We start from the raw sequence: 20,587 nt of genomic DNA, 5'->3' as shown, positions 1-20,587 counted from the left end.
TCAGCCGAAGATAAAAATGCTTTTAAAAGTAAAAAAAAAGCCTCTGATGATCGCACAGCTCAGCTGGACATGGGAGGGGGGGGCAGGGATTTTTGCTACCAGTTCTCCGAACCACCCACCGCCATCGCTACTGGATCAGGCAATCCGGTCCGAACCGGGAGCATTTCACCCCCTGCTTCGCACTCATTAAAATAGTTCCTAAACTACTCATCATGTCATAAATTATGACCATCCCAAAGTTCATCCTAAAGTTGTATGGGGACGTACGGTAATTTCTCATGTCACGCAACGATTCAGAAGCATCGAAACCACCTTAGATAACAGTGCACTGCAGACCCCAAAAGGAAAATGAATATTTTTTGCTTTATCCTGAAACTCTTCAAAATCAGCAAAGGTAATTTTGCAATTCTGTTCAGGGAGAGGAAATTACACAATCCTATCCATTATGTCATTTCACCCAAACAATCCAGACTCTACTGCTGAAGAATACCAATGCTGCTTGCATAAATCCAAGTTAATTACATTTGAAAAGAGGTTAGGTGTGAGGAGTAGCAGCTAAAGGACATTACCATTCCCAACTGTTACTTAGCTACTTCTAATAGTTAAGATTTCAGTAAGCCCCTTGCCCCACATTTTTTAACATAAAGACTAAACCAGGGGTGTCAAATTCGCGTCGTCACGTGACATATCGCGACTTACGGGTGGACATGGGCAGCATGTTTCACATCCGGACCACAGGCTAAGAGTTTGACACTCCTGGACTAGACTATATTCTTGAAAGAGAAATACTCTTGATAGTTACATAAAGACTTTCTGCAAAATTGCAGCACATGTGGTTTTTGCTTCTAAGAATGGCACCACCAGAGAAATTCGTATTGTGACCTAGGCTTACTGAGTAATCACAATACACAATTAGTCCCAAACAAACCTATTTTATTGTAACAGCTGAGAATTACGTTCATTCCCAACTGAGTCCCAATTAGTTGCAAAACAAGTCCTTCGGAAGATGTCCTTTGGGATTATTACCAACCTTTATCTTCTTTGACACCCTGCCAAAGGCCTTACTTGGCAAAGCCCCACGAAGTTCAGAAACAAACAAGAGATGCCAACTGGAAACAGAGTTAGCAATGTTGCTTTCCTGCAAAAAGGCCCAAGTGCCTCTGCTTCTCTTTTAAGCCTTATGGGAAGGGCCAATCATCTCCTGGCCTTACTCCCAAGTTGTCCCTTTTGCTTTAGCTGCTCTTGCCTTCTGACAGCTCTGCGCATGCGTGCACTAGGAACAGGCTCCTCCTGTTCCTCTGCCTCTCTGCTGTCTGACTCTGTGGGCTCCGGAGTATGCGCATCACTCCAGATGTCCCTGGCCCCATCTCTGCCTCCAACGCAGAGCCCTTGTCAGGGTCTTCCATAGACTCCAGGACTGGCCCATGTTCCTGCCCAGCCTCCTCACTGTCTGATTCCGCTGCCGGCTCCGCAGGCTGCTGGCGGACCACAACAATTTGCCCAATGATTTGTTACCTTAAAAATAAGGGATATTCCCCAAAATAGCTAAAATGTAGGGCGCTTCATACAGAAGCCGGGTGAACTATCTTTTGTCTTAATTATTAAAAGCCATCAATAGCAATCAATTCACACTCTTGGGTGGGTTGCCTAAATATTTTCTTGATCTGAATCTTATATGGACCTACCTCTGATTCCCTGCATCCAGGAGGATCCTCCAGATGGATTAGGATGATATAAAATATAAAAACTGGCCCAAAGTTAGTAGGATAAATACTTTTATCAAAACATTTTTATTCATTTTTGTCAATATTATATCAAAGCTTTGAAGATTTTCCATTCATAAAATTAAATATTAAATATTTTTAAATAGTTACGGCAAACTTCATACAGATACAGAAAAGCATTTTTCCCCCCTGAATGGCACTTCACCGTCACTGCTCATGGTTTCCAGATGAGCCACACAATAACTGAATATTCAAAATAATTAAAAACCTATGGTTCCTTATCATGAGACAGGTGCAAATTCTTAATAAACCAAAGTAATAAGAAAAATTCAGAGCTAAATAGATTGTATTATCCAAGTCCACACCTATCCATTGCGAGCTAAATATACAATTTGTTTATTTGTGTAATAAAACCTGCCTAGCTCTTTCTTTCTTAAGCAGTTTTGGAACTAAAGTGTTAATATTAAATACTGAAGAGATGACCAAAAATCTTCACACAGCCAAGCCTGTGTTTGCAGATGGAATTCTATTTCGAAACCAAATTTATTGGCACTGATAATTATATTTCAGACATCGGCATGTAACCAAAATCACTTTCCAGTTCACAAAATCACGAGAGTCATTATGGATTTTTTAAAAAATCTCAACACTGTATTATAATATATTTCTATATAAAAAGGAAGAGAATTTAACATGTGTGAGTATCCGTGTGTGTCTTAAAAGCTAATCTATTATGCTGAACAATTAAAAGGAATTGATGAGGGAAATGAAACTTAAAGTCTTTCCAGAAATGTTTAGTATACACCAACTTATTTCCCAGATTTCATGAGTTTATTGTGAGGATTTCATGGTCTCAGTGCTATCTGGCATAGAAAGATCCTGTTTTCATTTAAGGTACTTAGACTTTAAACTTTATTCCTGGAAGTTAAACCTAAAAAAGGGAAGATGTTCTCTTTGGACATTTCCTACTTGGGAAACTAGAATAAATTATAATTTCCAATTTACTAACATGCTGGTCATTAGAAAAAGCCCTGGTTTTCACAAAATACCTTCACTTAGCCCTCAGGGGGAAAAAAAATCTCATTTTAAAACAGTGAAACTATAAAATACGATTTAGAAAATGCATTTACATATGTAATTCATTTTAGTAGCAACCACAGTCATCGCTTAAAACAGCATTACTGCCGTCAGTGACTTTTGCAGGCTGTCAAAAGTAGCAAATACAGAAACACCCAAATTTCCTTCTCTAACCCAAAAACAAAGGGCACGTCCTCCGTTCTGTTCCTCCAAATTCTGGGACAGTGAAGATAACGATATTCCTCTGGTGGGCGGTAAGCCGTGAGAAATGGCTTCAACGGTGGTTACTGTCGTTCATTTCCGCGGCTGAACAGAGTATTATCCTCGTCGCATATCGAAACGGGCGCGTCCATATTTTCTAATAAAGTGTGATGAGACTCGTAAGCATGCAGAGGCAAGCTGGGGTCTTTTTTAACGGAAGCCGCCAACTGGTTCCAGGTAATGCTGACATTTTTGAAAGCGTGAAGGAAGAAAATGCCAATGATTATGGTGAAGAATCCACTTAGGGTTCCAATGATATCGCCAAGCTCCATGCTGTTCCATTCTTTGAAGAGGATAACGGAGCAGATCACCACGGTGGTTGTGAAGCACACATAATAAATGGGAGTGACCATAGACGTGTTAAACACATCCAGTGACTTGTTGAGGTAGTTGATTTGAGTACTGACAGCCAGCACCAATACTAGGGCTAAAACGTAGAGCAGCGGATTTCGGAAGACTGGCTTCTGATAAAGCATGTCTTTAATAGCGATACCCAGGCCTTTGACGGAGGAGACTGAAAAAGCCCCTATCAGGGAACAGATGGAGATGTAGACCAATATATTGGTCTGTCCAAACCGTGGAGCGACGACAAAAATAAGGACCAGCGCGGTCAGAATTATAACAGCAGCGAACACAATGAAGACTGCAGGAAAGGAAAACAACTATACGTTAGGACCAGTGGTTGGTTGCTACCGCTTAGCTCCGGTTCGGGCGACCGCTGGTGACGGGAGGCTCCGCCCACCCACCAGGACATCTCTGCGTATGCGTAGAAACTTCTCGCCCGCGAGCAAACCGGTAACAAACGAAATTGAAACACACTACTGGTTAGGACTTAGAGAACAGCAAAGATGTCAAATCACAGTTGATGTGATCAAGTGCATTTGATCCGGTGTTCCCTAAGTGGAGAATCACTTATGAAATACTTTCCCTTTCTTCAAGAATAGGTATTAATTTCTACTGTATTCCTGAACAGGTAGAGGCGGCTCTTTAGAACTGTGTGAGGAGCATTAGGAGAGAAACTGATAACCCAAGGTTCCTCTTCAAGATCTGGATGTTTTATTTAAAAAAATTGAGGTAAAATAGAACATGTTTGAATTTATGCACTGACCGTAAGGTTTCTCTATGCCAGTGTTTTTCAATCTCGGCAACTTTAAGACATGTGGATTTCAACTCCAAAGTTCATAGATCTCAAAGTGGCGGAGGTTGAGAAACACTGAGATAGAAGAAGAAAGAATAGCACAGTTGTATCCCATGCCGGAAATCCTGTTGTTTGATTTTCACTACATCTCAGTTGCCTAGAGCCTGGGAGCAGTTTGGAAACTGAAGCCTTCCTCCTTCTGGGTTAGCCTATTTTGTCAATATATAAATAAATAACTTTATTGTCATTGTATGTGTATACACAGTATACCCATACAACGAAATTCACTTAACACCCAAAGACCAGGTCCAACACACCTAACAATCCCCAAACACACTCCCACCCATCACAAATTCCCCGCCCCTAAACCACCCAAACATCCACACAACAGACCAAGTAATACTGTCCAAAAGCTCAAAGATGGTGTCCCTTTAGTTCATTGTTGAGTGCAATTATAGCTCTGGGATAAAAACTATTCAGAAAAACGTGTGGTCCGAGTTTTAATTGTTCTGTATCTTCTGCCAGAAGGCAACAGTCCAAAAAGATTGTAAGCAGGATGGGAAGAGTCTCTGAGAATAAATTCATATAAGAATTTATGAACTGGAATAGGCATAACAACAAGTCAGCCAATGGGAACTGTTTGGTGACTGAGACACAGGGTTTGTTGTGAGCCATGTCAGACAGCTCAGAGCCTGGGCGTGGCTTAGCTTAACTGTTCTGTGTATATAAGAGTTTGTCCTTACTCCTTGCTTTAGTTCTAGTCCTTGCTTCTACTTCTTCTTCCCTACTACATTGCAAGAGCTGCATGGGTGTTGTATACATGCATCATGTTTTATATTATTGTATATAAAGAAGTTTCTTCTATAAATGAATCCTGCTGAATTATTTACATGTGGGCTGGCTGCATAGCTACAGCCTCTAACATATTTCCATTCAGTATCTCCATGTCAGCTGTAATAATGTACATGCGGGAGAACATGCACAATCTCAAATCTATTTATAGGACAAATAAATAGATTCTAGCCAGGGGTGAAATGCTACCGGTTCGGACTGGTTCAGGCAAACCGGTAGTAAAAAATGCTACCGATTCGCCCGAACAGGTATTTCCAACAATCAGCTGTTTGACAATCAGCTGTGACGCGTGATTTATATTAGCTAGAATCATTGGATGTCCTGGTTTTTAGCTAATCTAAATTGCGTGGCACAGCGGATTCCCCTCCTACCCACTATTCTACTTACCTTTGCAGACTCGGAAGGCTTCAAAATGTTCCTTTTTTAGCGCTGTGTTCGCGTGCGCTCGGTAGCAGACTCAGAACCGGTAGCAGACTTCAGAGGATTTCACCCCTGATTCTGGCCTAATCTAAATACATTCATGAGGAAACATTTTCATAATAGGGGCTCATTCTATGTGCTGTCCTACTCACATGAACGCTGAAGAAAACACAGCAAGGAAACAGACACATTGTTCCCAGCATTCCCCTTGCTGAGCTAAGTAACTGCTTCCTGGTGCAGCCCATCAAGAGGGGTGAGGCTGCCTCCTCGCAAGTAGCCTAGCTGACCTTCATTGTACCTGCCTCCTCTCAGCCCTATGTGCTCTCTGATCGGGAGGAGGCGGCATCTCCACTGACCAGCTGCAGCTTTGTGGCCTCTCCACCCGAAACCTTTGGGCTTCCCAGCTGCAGCTGTGCCTCTAGCTCAGCCAGCTGTTCATCCGGTCGCTCCCCTGTCCTCAGCCCCTCCATTCCTAGCTCATAGCCCTCATCTGCATCCCCTCCTAGCATGCCCAGGATCAGCTCACCCTCTGAATTAACATCTGGAGAGGCATCTGGGGAAGCTTCCGGGAGAGTCATCACATTCTATGGTAGCTCTCTAGTAAGCATACCTGGATCTTTCAGTTTTATTTCCATGTCATCCAATGATGTGATTTGTTCCTCTTCAGGAGCATGGATCACCATCACGGTGGAACCCAGAATGCTTAAGACACAGCCCAGCTTTCCATGAATGTTGAGCTTTTCATCCAGGAAATAGGAAGACAATATCGCACTGTTTTGAAATTTTCAAAAAGGGAGAAATTAAGCAAAGATAGAACCCTTGGCAATGTAACAAATCTAGAAACTGACACTCTGAATAGCTAGGATGAATAAGAACCAAGGACAATATTATTATTATTATTATTATTATTATTATTATTATTATTATTATTATTTATTGAATTTCTATACCGCCCTACTCCCGAAGGACTCAGGGCGGTGTACAGCCATGAAATAAAACACATAGATATACAAAATTTAAAATCGAATAAAATGAATTAAATAAATTTGGCTGAATTAATACCCATAATTTAAAATACCCATAATTTTAAAATACATTAAAAATTTAAAATTTACACTTAAAAGGGAGAAGATTTAGGCGAGGCCCGCTTGATGAAATAAAAGCGTCTTCAACTCGCGGCGGAAGGTGCGCAGATCCGGAATCCTCCGTATCTCTGGGGGGAGCTCATTCCAGATCGTCGGTGCCCCCACAGAGAAGGCTCTCCCCCTAGGGGCCGACAGCCGACATTGTTTGGCCGACGGCACCTGGAGGAGCCCTTCTCTGTGGGAGCGTACTGGTCGGTGGGAGGCTGTTGGTGGTAGTAGGCGGTCCCGTAAGTAAATGGACAACTTTTGCACATTATTACTTTGTAATCGTCTTAGATCCATCAGCATATGAGGAGTTGAGTTTAGTTCTGCCAAGCTTTAAAACTGCTCTTCCTGACTTTTGGACACATTAGAAATGAACTGCACGTGGTCTTTTAACAGAGAGCCCTACGATGATCCCTAAACCGCCATAGAGTATGTAAATCGTGTGTTTATATGCAACTGCCTTTACAAATCTACTTTTCACAGTGCCTGGCTAAGGTAATTGTCAAGGCCAGAATCTCAATTTAAATCCTGTATATACTAAAAGAACCACATATTAGGAAAAATGTGTATTTCTGTGGAAACGCAAGTACGGGACAGTGCTGTGTATTTGTGCATAATCCAAAGATCTTTATATTGCCAAATTCTAACTGGTATGTAGTGAGGTATGTTGTCACTTTGGACTCTTCCAAACCATGTTTTTGGCTGGCTGTGGAATTCTGCAGTAGTGAAATCCAAAAATTTTTAACTACCGGTTCTGTGGGTGTAGCTTGGTGGGCATGGCTGTTCTGTCCCCGTCTCCACACACACACAAACACAGCCAGCCGAGGGTTAAGAAAGCACTTGGCACGCACACAGGTTGTTATCTAAAACTTGGCAGCTATACGAGCATTGACTGCCAAGGGCTTTACTTCATCAGATAAACAGAAAATACATACAAATTGCAAATAGTCCAGTTCAAAACAAGGAACCTTCGGCAGATTTAGGCGTTGTTCAAGTGACTAGCCAGAGTTAGTTTTTGTTCGTCACAGAGTCTTAAACAGCCACCACACTCTCTTATATAGTCTCTGGGGTGTGGTCCGGTGACTCAGTTATAATCCCTGGCACGCCTCCTTAACTGCTGCAACCGTTTATCACGCCTTCGTTGGCGTGGATCCAGGAACGACAGATCACCTCCCTCGCTCTCATTGGAGACACCTGGCTCCTGGCTAATCTTCTCTTCCTCGGCGGCACTTGAGGCAGTGCCAGAGGGGAGGGGCCTGGAGAGGGAGGCCTGGCCGACTCTTCTTCTTCATGTTCGGAGGGCTCAGGCTCGGAGGGCGGGGCCACAACAATGGCTTGGCATGGCAGGGGAAGGATATTGCACCATTCCCACCCCACTCCTGGGGAAGGATATTGCAAAGTCTCCATTCCCATCCCACTCTGGGGCAAGCCAGAGGTGACATTTGCTGGTTCTCCGAACAACTCAAAATTTCTGCTACTGGTTCTCCAGAACCTGTCAGAACCTACTGGATTTCACCCCTGGAATTTTGGAAGTTGAAAGTCACACATCCTAAAGTTGCCAATTTTGAGAAATACTGCTTTAGAAAGACAATATAGACATATTTGAACTAAAATAGGAGCATAAGAGCCCGCAATGTATTTACAATGCCCTATTGAGCCACTATTGAACTCTAATCCTAGTTTGTTTTAGTTGGCAAAGCAATTGTACTAATTGTACTACTAACCTTATAAGGACGCTTAGTGCCCCCAATGGAGTGACCAAAGTTGCCGGGGCAAAGGCGTATGCAGCAAAGTTGGCAGCTTCTCCTATTCCCACTGCCAAAAAACACAACAGCAAAGTAGAATTAACTAACCCTTTCTCCCTTTCTCTCCCTTCCCACCTCCCCTCTGTCCTCCTCCTCTCTCCTCCTCTCCCTCCCCATCTCTCTCCCTCCCTCCCTCTCCCCCTCTGCCCTTTCTTCCTTTCCCCCTCTCCCCCTCCCTTCTGTCCTCCTCTCTCCCTTCCCATCTCTCCCTCCTTCTCTCTCTTTCCGTCTCCCCCTCTGCCCTTTTTCCCTTCCTACCTCCCCTCTGTCCTCCTCCTCTCCTCTCCCTCCCCCTGCTCCTTCTCTCCTCCTCTTCCTCCCCATCTCTCTCCCTTCCTCCCTCTCCCCCTTTCTCCATTTCCCACTCTCCCCCTCCCTTCTGTCCTCCTCTCCCCCTCCCCATCTCTCCCTCCTTCTCTCTTTCCGTCTCCCCCTCTGCCCTTTCTCCCTTCCTACCTCCCGTCCTCCTCCTCTCCTCTCCCTCTCTCCTCCTCTCTCCCTCCCTCTCTCTCTCCTTTCTCCCTTTCCCTCCCTTCCCCTCTCCTGTCCTCCTCTCCCTCCCTCCTCCTTTGTCCCTTCCCATCTCTCTCCCTCCTCTCCCCCTCTCCTCCTCTGCCCTTTCTCCCTTTCCCTCCCTTCCCACCTCCCCTCTGTTCTCCTCCTCTCTCCTCCTCTCCCTCTCTCCTCCTTCTCTCTCCTTTCCCATCTCTCCCTCCCTCCCTCTCCCCTTTCTCCCTTTCCCTCCCTTCCCCCCTCCCCTCTGTCTTTGTCTTGATTGCAGCTTGTTAATTGCAGGATGTTTTGTTTTAACAGGCTTTTTTTCTCATGTGTTTTAAGCACCGATCGGCCACAGACTATATAAGGATGAAGAAACCCGAAACTGCAAACCATAACCCTAGCAAGAATTTCTGGCAAATGGAAATGGACTCGCTTTCCATTCCTACTGTAGGACAGTAATATTACGGCAGAGGAAGCCTTACCGGTGACAACTACGGCCAGTTTCTTTTAGCGAGAAGTATGCAAAAAATAACGACCTATCAACCATAAGGTTGGAAGCTTTTGATACTTACGGGAAAGCAATCCGGCCCACCATAACCATTCTTTGAGGTAAGAATAGCCCCCCTCTCCTAGGGGAAAAAAAAACAATACAACCATAAAAAAACATTTGGGGAAGGAAAACCTACAACTCGGCTTCTGTTCAAATACCTCAACTACCCCCTTTTTGATGTTTTTCTTTCCCCCAAAGGAGATTTTTTTTTTTTTCCGGTGTCCTCCTTATGTCATTGTAACTGCAGGCAGAATTATACCAGCAATCCATGGTGGAGTTCAATTTTTTTTTTACTACCGGTAATGTGGGCGTGGCTTGGTGGGCGTGGCTTGGTGGACATGGCTTGGTGGGCGGGGCAAGGGAAGGATACTGCAAAATCTCCATTCCCTCCCCACTCCAGGGGAAGGATACTGCAAAATCCCAATTCCCACCCCATTCCAGGGGAAGGATACTGCAAAATCTCCATTCCCTCCCCACTCCTGGGGGAAGGATACTGCAAAAAAGAGCCTTGGTAGTACAGTGGTCTAAGGCACCCTTATTAAACTGGTTATTAAGACCAGCTGCCTGCAATTACTGCAGGTTTGAATCTCGCCAAGGCTCAAGGTTGACTCAGCCTTCCATCCTTTCTAAGGTGGGTAAAATGAGGACCCAGTTTGTGGGGGCAATAAGCTGACTTTGTATAAATATACAAAAGTATGAAGGCTATTGCTTAACGCATTGTAAGCCGCCCTGAGTCTCCGGAGAAGGGCGGCATATAAATCAAATTAAAAAAAATTTCCATTCCCTCCCCACTCCAGGGGAAGGATACTGCAAAATCCCCATTCCCACCCTATTCCAGGGGAAGGATACTGCAAAATTTCCATTCCCTCCCCACTCCAGGGGAAGGATACTGTAAAATCCCCATTCCCACCCCACTCCAGGGGAAGGATCCTGCAAAATCACCATTCCCTCCCCACTCCAGGGGAAGGATATTGCAACATCCCCATTCCCTCCCCACTCCAGGGGAAGGATGCTGCAAAATCTCCATTCCCTCCCCACTCCTGTGGCCATCCAGAGGTGGTATTTGCCGGTTCTCCGAACTACCGGTTTCTAGCATTCTGTGGACCGCTGCCAGTTCATGGACTGGGGGTTGGCGACCCATGCACTAGGATATCTAGATATTTCTCGCTACTAGTTACTCTAGATAGCCCATGGACTATCTATTCTACACCTGTACATTTGATTTTTCCTGGCTAAATGCAGGATCTTGCCTTTCTCACCACTGAATTGCATCTTGTTGGCTAGGGCCCAATCATGATATTTCTGAATCTTCAGTCTATCTTCCAATTCCCGCAGTTTGGTGCCATCTCTGCAAATTTGATCAGCGCTCCTTCTCTAGCAATAGCATTTAGACTTATATACCGCTTCACAGTGCTTCACAGCCCTCTCTAAGCGGTTTACAGAGTCAGCCTACTGCCCCCAACAATCTGGGTCCTCATTTTACTGACCTCGGAAGGATAGAAGGCTGAGTCAACCTTGATCCTGGTGAGATTCGAACTGCCAAATTGCAAACAGCCGGCAGGCAGTGGAAGTAGCCTGCAGTACCGCATTCTAACCACTACGCCACCACAGCGCTATATTCCCTCATCTAGATCATTTATGAAGCTATTGGCCTAGAAACCAGGATTCTGTCAGTTCTAGACCTGTCTTGGGCATGAAAGCCAGCTGGGTGAGTTTGGACCAGTCACTTCCTCTCAGCCCAAGCCACCTCACAGGGTTGTTGTGGAGAAAACAGGAGAAGGAAGGGGTATTAGAAGCATTGGTCACCTTTTGGACATGCCCATCCGCAAAATGAGCCTGTAGTACAGTGGACTAAAGCACTGTTATTAACAGATTAACATCTGCTGCTTGCAATTACTGCAAGTTCAAATCTCACCAGGCTCAAGGTTGACTCAGCCTTCCATCCTTTCAAAGGTAGGTGAAATAAGGACCCAGATTGTGGGAGCAATAAGCTGACTTTGTATAAATATACAAAAGTATGAAGGCTATTGCTTAACGCATTGTAAGCCGCCCTGAGTCTCTGGAGAAGGGCGGCATATAAATTAAAGCAAAAAAAAAAAAAAGGTATTGGACCAAAATTAGAAAATGGTTGGAAGAGATAATCGAGCAACCCATAGATTGGAAACCGGAGATTTACTTATTGGGAATATCCACCAGGAAATATACCAATTTTACATATAATAACGGCAGCAAGGATATCATATGCACAAAATTGGAAAAATAATAATTTACCAACTGAGGAAGAACTGATAAGAAAAATTCTGGACTGTGCTGAGATGGACAAATTAACGAAGGCGATAAAAGGAGGATACAGAATATTATGCAATATGGAACAAATGGTATAATTGGCTGGAGACTAGAAGTAGTAAATTAGAATGAATGGGAAAATGTCACAAAACGGACGATGTTTGTAAAATAATATATAGTTATTATGTGTGAAGGATTATATACAGAAATAAGGAATAAATAAAGACTATAAAGACAAGTATAGTTAAAGAAGAGCAGGGGAAAAATGTAAATAATAGAAGAATACCGTTATGAAACTGTTGTAAAAAGGAAATATATGTTTTATGTTTGTCATGTTCTGTCTTCTAAAAAATAAAAGATAAAAAAAATAGAAGCCTTGGTCACCTTGAGTTATTTACAAACAATAATAAAGGTGGAATAAAAAGCAAATAAATCATATTATGGTTATGAGTTATAGAGAAACTAAGTTATTAAACTTAGTTAACAGAAGAGTAAATTTGTTTGTTGTTTCAAGACTTTTTGTTATGTACACACGTAAAGATCAAAATACTGTGAATGTATTTTTCTTCAACAACTCTTCTTTATTGTTCATTTATTTACTGTCAAAAGGCCCCAAACTCTCTCCTCAGACCGCCTACAATGACAGGGGGGGAAAAAAACCTGAACAAATAGAATGCTTCATATTGGATGAAGAATATACCTTACACTTTCCACAAAAGTATAACCTGAACGAACTATTAAATACTACCGTATTTTTCAGAGTATAAGACGCTCCGGACTATAAGACGCACCTACCATTTTTGGTGAGGAAAACAAGAAAAAGAAATCTGCCTCTGCTTCCCAGCAATTTTGCCTCTGTTGCAGCAAACAGCAAACAGCCTACTTTACTTTCATTTTCGTTTTCAGCATAGCTTGATTGGCACAAGAAAAAAGAAAATCTGCTCCCAGCAATTTACCTCCTTGCAGCAAGCAGCAGAGGCCCGTGCAAAACAGCTGAGAGCAAAACAGCTGAGAGTCGGGAGGCCGATCCAATCAACCTGTGCTAATTAGGTTGTGCTGTAGCTGAAACGAGCTGTTTCTTCTTGCTGCTTGCTGCAAGGAGGTAAATTGCTGGGAGGCAGAGGCGAAAGGGTGGGGGCCAGTGGGTGGGCGGGGCTACATTCGGTATATAAGACACACCTAAATTTTCACCCCCTTTTAGGGGGGAAAAAGGTGTGCCTTATACTCCGAAAAATTTACCGTATTGGAGATAGATAGCCAAGCTATGCTTTGAGATTTGATTCCCAATTTCAAAAAAAGATATTTGAAAGTAGTATTTATTTATTTTTTTACCAGCTCTAGTGAAACCTTTTGCAGCCATTTGCAAAAGGCCCTTCTTCTTCAGTATAAAGCTGGAACCCACAAAGATACTGGAGCCGATGGCCAATGCGACACCTAGGTATAAGCTGTATTTGCTTCCTTGAGGAGTGGAAACATTCAGCACTGTTTCGTTGGGGTATCTCCCTGAATAGGCAAAGAAAGAAGCTTGTAGCTCCGATACATTGAGGATCTGGCACCATGCATGTTGAGAGTTGGGGCAAGCCAAAGGAAACACTTCCCCTAGGAAAAACAGAAAAAGGATGGACTCAGCATCTGATGCACGTATGTTAGAAAATGTTTGCAGAGCTGATCTACAGGCTTAGCAAAACAAACTCTTAGCAAAACAAACAAAAGTGCAGAGAAGAGCAACCAGGATGATTAGGGGATTGGAGGTTAAAGCATACGACGAACGGTTACAGGAACTGGGCATGGCTAGTCTAGTGAAGAGAAGGACCAGGAGAGCAGGGGTGAAATGTTTACCTGTTCGGGCCAGTTTGCCAGAACCGGTAGTAATAATTGCTACAGTTTGCCCGAACCTGTAGTTTAAAAAAAATGCTTTAAAAAGTACAACAATCAGCTGTGCTGCGCGATCGTTCGAACTTTTTTTTTTACTTTTTTTTTGGCATTTTTTTTTACTATCAATCAGCTGTGCCTGATTGTCTGTGAGGTGCCTGCTTGTTGCAGGGGCCATTTTGTGTGAAGTCCAGCTGCTTTTGCATTGTGTGTGAGTCCGTTGTGCAGCTTTTATGTTATTTTTGTGTAAAGTGTTATAGTTTTTGAGCTCTCTGTGACTCTGTGAGGTTCCTGCTTGTTGCAGGGGCCATTTTGTGTGAAGTCCAGCTGCTTTTGCATCGTGTGCGAGTCCGCTGTGCAGCTTGTGTGTTATTTTTGTGTAAAGTGTGATAGTTTGTTTTGGAGCTCTCTGTGACTCTGTGAGGTTCCTGCTTGTTGCAGGGGCCATTTTGTGTGAAGTCCAGCTGCTTTTACATCGTGTGTGAGTAAGTTGTGCAGTCACGCCCACCTGGTCACATGACCACCAAGCCACGCATGTTCGGTCATAACCAGCAAGCCACGCCCATGCAGTCACATGACCAAGTCACACCCACCCAGTCATGACCATCAAGCCACGCCTGCCTGGCCACATGACCACCAAGCCACACCCACCAAGCCATGCCCACGGAACCAATAGGGAAAATTTTTGAATTTCACCACTGCAGGGGAGACATGATAGCAGTCTTCCAATATCTGAGGGGCTGCCACAGAGAGGAGGGGGGGGTCAAGCTATTTTCCAAAGCACTTGAAGGCCAGACAAGGAATAATGGATGGAAACTGATCAAGGAGAGATTCAACTTAGAAATAAGGAGAAATTTTCTGACAGTGAGAACAATCCACCGATGGAACAGAAGTTTCCTTCGGAAGTTGTGGGAGCTTCATCACTGGAGGCTTTCAAGAAGAGTTTGGACTGCCATTTTTCAGAACTGGTGTAGGGTCTCCTACTTGGGCAGGGGGTCAGACTAGATGACCTACAAGGTCCCTTCCAACTGTGTTAATCTGTATCTGTATTAATCTGTATCTCCTTCCATCAGATCAACTGAGAAGCTGTATTGCAAAACTACAGGGCATCAGGCAGAAAGAATAAGTTATTTCTTCATGACCATTAATTCAAATAACTTGTTTGTAGTTGTGTTCCCCTTCTATCCCCTCATCTAAATCATTTATGAAGATATTCAAGAATACCCCACCTAAGGCAGAACCCCACTACATGCTATCGTCCATGTAGATGTGTAGTTCCACTGAGGAGAACCTGCCAAGAGTGGTTGGTCAGCTAGTTGCAAATCCATCTAGCGGTAGTACTGTCTATCTCACATTGTTCTTCTATTTGCCAAGAAATAGGCTGCGGTCTACTTTGTCAAATGCCTTACTGAACTCTAAGTAAACTATGCCCATAGCATTTTCCCTTATCCATTAATTTAGTCACTTTGACATAGAAGGCAATAAGGTTTGTCTGGCAGGATCTGTTTTTGACAAACCCATGCAGGCTTCAAGTAATTGTCTTGTTCATTTCAAGATGCTCTCTGCTATTTTTATTTTTATTTTATTTTATTTCGAATTTATATACCGCACCTTCTCCCGAGGGACTCAGGGCGGTGTACAGCCAGATAAAAACATACAATACAAACATTAAAAACAATTAAAAGAATATATATTAATTTGGCCCCAGTTTAAAATGACAAACCAATTAAAATATTTAAAAATATGTTAAGCCAGCCCTCATTTCCCTCATGGCCAATTCATCACTGCCAACTCGCCATGGACAACTCATTGCAGGACAAGAGGTACACTAATATCAAAGAATAGAAATAGAAATAATAGAAATAGAAATATAGAAATAGAAATGAGAAATAATGAGAAATGAGGAAGAGGAAGAGAAATGAGGAAGAGGAAAGAATAGAATAGAATAGAATAGAATAGAATAGAATAGAATAGAATAGAATAGAATAGAATAGAATAGAATAGAATTCTTTATTGGCCAAGTGTGATTGGACACACAAGGAATTTGTCTGGATGCATACGCTCTCAGTGTACATAAAAGATACATTCGTCAAGAATCATAAGGTATAATACTTAATGATTGTCATAGCGTACAAATAAGCAATCAGGAAACTATCAATATCAATATAAATCATAAGGATACCAGCAACAAGGTTACAGTCATACAATCATAAGTGGGAGGAGATGGATGATAGGAACGATGAGAAGATTAGTGAATAATAACAGTAAATAGTTTGAGAGTGTTGAGGGAACTATTTGTTTAGCAGAGTGATGGCGTTCAGGGAAAAAACTGTCCTTGTGTCTAGTTGTTCTGGTGTGCAGTGCTCTATAGCGTCGTTTTGAGGGTAGGAGTTGAAACAGTTTATGTCCAGGATGCGAGGGGTCTGTAAATATTTTCACAGCCCTCTTTTTGACTCGTGCAGTATACAGGTCCTCAATGGAAAGCAAGTTGGTAGTCATTTTATCTCTATTAGTAAGAATTAAGTCCAGTACAGCTGACCTCTAGTCAGCTCTACCTTTTGGATGACGAAGTTGTGAGCTCGGCTGGTCAGGAACTTGTTTGATCTCCTAGTTGCTGTAAGGTTTGTCTCCTAGTTGACATCGGGGTAGTTAAAGTCCTCCATTATTACTGTGGTGCATTTCCTGCACGCTTTGTTTAGCCGACGAGCAGAATGTTCATTATGTCTTCTGCTTAAGTTGGGTGGCCTATAGTATACACCAGTGATGGCTAACCTTTTCTGGATCGGGTGCCCAAAGCGTGCATGGCTGAACCTCCAAAATGCAATGTGCGTGTGGCCCCCATGCATGCGCCCCACCGTGGCACATGCGTGTGCCCCCCACGCATGTGCGTGACCCTGCACTCACCCCTGCACATCCGCATACGCCCCCGCCCCTCCGCACATGCGCACCCCCTACATGCACCCCTCCTGCACACCCCACACACCACGCATGTGTCCCCACACACACGCCCCACCCCCCGCGCATGCACGACAGAGACCCGAAGACCAGCTGGCTAGTGGGAGGCGCATGTGCAGGGGAGATGAACTGGGGCAATGGCTCATGTGGCCAGAGAGAGGGCGCTGCATGCCACCTCCGGCACGCATGCCGTAAATTCCCCATCATGGATATACACCTATGGCAATGTCATTTCTTTCTTTTTTTCTCTCTTTTATATTAACCCATATTCCGTAGAGGTGCACTGGTTTCTCACATATAAGCTAACACCAGCACAGTGGTGAAATTCAAAATTTGTTTACTACCGGTTCTGTGAGCATGGCTTGGTGAGTGTGGCTTGGTGGGGGAAGGATACTGCAAAATCTCCATTCCCACCCCACCCCAGGGGAAGGATATTGCAAAATCCCCATTCCCACCCCGCTCCTGGGGGAAGGATATTGCAAACAGAGGTGGCATTTGCCGGTTCTCTGAACTGCTCAAAATTTCCGCTACGGGTTCTCCAGAACCTGCTGGATTTCACCCCTGCACCAGCATCTTTTTTGTTAGGTCTATTTCTTCTGAACAGTAGATATACTTCCAGCATCACGTTCCAGTCACCAGTTTCATCCTCCCCACCTTCGGTAATGGCACCTATATCATACCTGTCCTCCTGTACTAAGAGGTCAGGTTCACCCTGCTTATTCCTCATACCCGGAGCATTAGTGTAGTAGAGGCATCCGAGTCCTTTACAGGCTGACGCTGGGCTTTCCTTGTTCTTGAGTTCCCCCTTCCTTCTCACCACTCCCTTCCTCATTGTTCGATGGATTACCTTGGGGGTGGGGGTGGGGGGTTGTGTTTTGGATTTGGTCCTCAAGATCCTCAAGATCGGTCACCTTCCCTTTTTTTTCAAGGTTGGGTTTAAAACCCCCTCCAGCTTTAAACTAAAGCCATTTGCATTTGATATTATTATTATTATTATTATTATTATTATTATTATTATTTAATCTTTAGTGAGATTCACAGCCTTTGAGGCTGGTTAATAGCTCAGCAGCTCGAGTCCTAACCAAGGACCTAGGAACTGTTAAGGTATTGTCGGAGGATGTAAGCTGTTCCAAGTAAGGTGGTTTTTTGTAGAGTCAAAATGTTCAAGTCCGGCAAATTTAGAATTTCTAAATAGTGGGGTAGCCCTTTGGGTATTGCTCCAAGGGCTCCAATTACAATCGGGACAACACACAATTTCTTTTTCCACAGTCGCTCAACTTCAATTTGTAAGTCCCGGTACTTTGTGATTTTTTCTTGCTGCTTATCTTCAATCCGTGCATCACCAGGTATTGCAATGTCAATGAACCATACTTTTTTTCTTTTCAACTATTGTTATGTCAGGTGTGTTGTGGACCAAGTGCCTGTCAGTCTGAATCCTGAAGTCCCACAAGATCTTGAGTTTCTCATTCTCTACAACTTTCTCAACCTGATGTTCCCAGTGGTTTTTGCTATACTCAAATCCCAACTACTACTACTACTACTCTTCTTCTTCTTCTTCTTCTTCTTCTTCTTCTTCTTCTTCTTCTTCTTCTTCTTCTTCTTCTTCTTCTTCTTCTTCTTCTTCTTCTTCTTCTTCTTCTTCTTCTTCTTCTTCTTCTTCTTCTTCTTCTTCTTCTTCTTCTTCTTCTTCTCCTCCTCCTCCTCCTCCTCCTCCTCCTCCTCCTCCTCCTCATTGTTATTATTATTATTATTATTTTCATGTAGCGCTTTTTCTGCAGAAAGCCACTCCATTCCACGCTCACCACTCTCACCTGTTGAGTTTGAGGCGCCAACTCCGGTTTAAAGATGCAGTTTTAAAAACTTTTTTTTAGAAAAAAAAAACAACTTTAAAAACTTCCCACGCCTAGGAGGATTGGCGGAACCCAGGCGCGGCAAAGCCTGCTCCCTTCTCCTAAGCGAGGAAACCCCCCCTGGCTAATCCCTCTCTAGTTGTGACTCTACTACTGCCACTACCACTACTACTACTTTACTACTACCACTACTACTACTGCTCACGTCTTTCTCAGCGTCTCAGGTGGGAGGCGAACCTTTGGGCAGAAATTAAAGACCCACCCCCCACCCTTCCCCACCCCCCCACCCAAAAAAAAAGGGGGGGGAAGCGGGGAGAAGGCAGCCACTGACCTTCCTTGCACGACTGGGGGAGCAACACCATTTTCTCCCCACGCTCGGACAGCTCACACACCGGCCAGGGACGGACGATCCCTCGCAGTCAGCGGGACAGGAGGAGACCCCCTCGCCCGCCCGCCCGTGGGACCCGCAGCAGCCCAGCGCTCGGAGCCGCCTTCCTCGCTTGGCGAGGCGAACATCTGGCGCGGCCTCCTCCCTTTTTAAAGAGCCGCGCCGCGCCCACCAATCCCAGCCGAGGGGCGGGAGCCGCGGAGAGACCTCCGGCGCTGCTCCGCTTCTTTCTAGCTCTGGTGTGTTTTCTTTTCTTTTTTTTTTTTTCTCCCCCCTCCATTGTGACGTCATAAAGGCCAGCAATCGGTTTGAACGTTCCATCCTGACAGCCTGGGTTCCTTCCCGAGAAGAAGCGGCGCTTTCTTATAGGATCCGTCTGCGGAAACCGAGTCCAAGCAACCGAGGTTTGGCTGAAGGTGAGCCTTTTTGGCGGAGGGGGGTGGGGTGTTCAGCTAAATGGAGAATAGAATAGAATAGAATAGAATAGAAAATACATAGCATAGCATAGCATAGAATATAGAATTAGATTGGAATGGAATGGAATGGAATAGAATATAGAATTAGAATGGAATGGAATGGAATGGAATATAGAATTAGATTGGAATAGAATAGAATAGAATAGAATAGAATAGAATAGAATAGAATAGAATAGAATAGAATAATATATAGCATAGCATAGCATAGAATATAGAATTAGATTGGAATGGAATAGAATAGAATATAGAATTAGATTGGAATAGAATAGAATAGAATAGAATAGAATATATAGCATAGCATAGCATAGCATAGAATATAGAATTAGATTGGAATGGAATAGCATAGAATATAGAATTAGATTGAAATGGAAAGGAATAGCATAGCATAGCATAGCATAGAATATAGAATTAGATTGGAATGGAATGGAATAGAATAGAATATAGAATTAGATTGGAATAGAATAGAATAGAATAGAATAGAATAGAATAGAATAGAATAGAATATATAGCATAGCATAGCATAGAATATAGAATTAGATTGGAATGGAATAGAATATAGAATTAGATTGGAATAGAATACCATAGCATAGCATAGCATAGAATATAGAATTAGATTGGAATGGAATGGAATAGCATAGCATAGCATAGCATAGCATAGCATAGCATAGCATATAGAATTAGATTGGAATGGAATCGAATGGAATCAAATAGAATATAGAATTAGATTGGAATAGAATAGCATAGCATAGAATATAGAATTAGATTGGAATGGAATGGAATGGAATGGAATGGAATAGAATATAGAATTAGATTGGAATAGAATAGAATGGAATGGAATGGAATGGAATGGAATAGAATAGAATAGAATAGAATAGAATAGAATAGAATAGAATAGAATAGAATAGAATAGAATAGAATAGAATAGAATAGAATAGAATAGCTTTGTTGCTTGTATCCTTTCTATTGATATTGATTTTTTTCCTGATTGCTTATTTTGTACCCTATGACTATCATTAAGCGTTGTACCTTATGATTCTTGATGAACGTATCTTTTCTTTTATGTACACTGAGAGCGTATGCACCAAGACAAATTCCTTGTGTGTCCAATCACACTTGGCCAATAAAGAATTCTATTCTATTCTGTTCTGTTCTGGTCTGTTCTATTCTATTCTATTCTATTCTATTCTATTCTATTCTATTCTATTCTATTCTATTAGGATAGGATAGGATAGGATAGGATAGGATAGGATAGGATAGGATAGGATAGGATTAGTAATAGAAATAATAGAAATAGAAATAATAGAA

At 43.1% G+C, this 20,587-nt stretch overlaps 2 protein-coding genes across 6 annotated transcripts in view; one reads left to right on the top strand and one right to left on the bottom strand.

Annotated features, from left to right (window-relative positions):
• Positions 1 to 1,774: 1,774 nt before the first annotated feature.
• NIPAL1 (NIPA like domain containing 1) lies at positions 1,775 to 19,062 on the bottom strand. 2 transcript variants are annotated; one of them, XM_034411362.2, is made up of 6 exons: positions 18,750 to 19,062; positions 13,074 to 13,340; positions 9,478 to 9,534; positions 8,327 to 8,417; positions 6,083 to 6,243; positions 1,775 to 3,705 (listed from the first exon to the last, which is right to left on the bottom strand). In XM_034411362.2, the coding sequence occupies exons 1-6, from the start codon at positions 18,778 to 18,780 to the stop codon at positions 3,086 to 3,088; spliced, it is 1,227 nt and encodes a 408-aa protein (XP_034267253.1). In that variant the 5' UTR covers positions 18,781 to 19,062; the 3' UTR covers positions 1,775 to 3,085. The 2 variants fall into 2 exon arrangements, with proteins under 2 accessions (XP_034267253.1, XP_087731424.1); XM_087875298.1 differs by lacking the exon at positions 13,074 to 13,340 and having other exon boundaries at positions 18,750 to 19,055.
• CNGA1 (cyclic nucleotide gated channel subunit alpha 1) overlaps positions 18,740 to 20,587 on the top strand; it is a 27,424-nt gene continuing 25,576 nt past the window's right edge. Inside the window, exon 1 of one of the 4 annotated variants that reach the window (XM_034411365.3) lies at positions 18,740 to 19,222. The gene's annotated coding sequence lies outside the window, so the exon portion shown is untranslated. The remainder of the gene's footprint in view (positions 19,223 to 20,587) is intronic. The other 3 variants (XM_034411363.3, XM_034411364.3, XM_087875297.1) reach the window with 3 other exon arrangements.

Source organism: Pantherophis guttatus, chromosome 8, assembly GCF_059756535.1.
Source record: "Pantherophis guttatus breed Tessera chromosome 8, ASM5975653v1, whole genome shotgun sequence".
NCBI classification, from domain to species: Eukaryota; Metazoa; Chordata; class Lepidosauria; order Squamata; family Colubridae; genus Pantherophis; species Pantherophis guttatus.
The sequence above is the reverse complement of the archived record's forward strand: the minus strand, read 5'-3'. Positions and strand labels throughout refer to the sequence as shown.

Excerpts from the sequence above, each read along its gene's own strand:
- NIPAL1 (XM_034411362.2), bottom strand. The coding sequence starts at position 18,780 with ATGGTGTTGCTCCCCCAGTCGTGCAAGGAAG. Across the intron at positions 9,535-13,073 it reads AAAAGGTTTCACTAGAGCTG|GAGAGGGGGGCTATTCTTAC; the intron begins GTAAAAAAATAA and ends TTTTTCCCCTAG. Across the intron at positions 6,244-8,326 it reads GCACTAAGCGTCCTTATAAG|TGCGATATTGTCTTCCTATT; the intron begins GTTAGTAGTACA and ends ATTTCAAAACAG.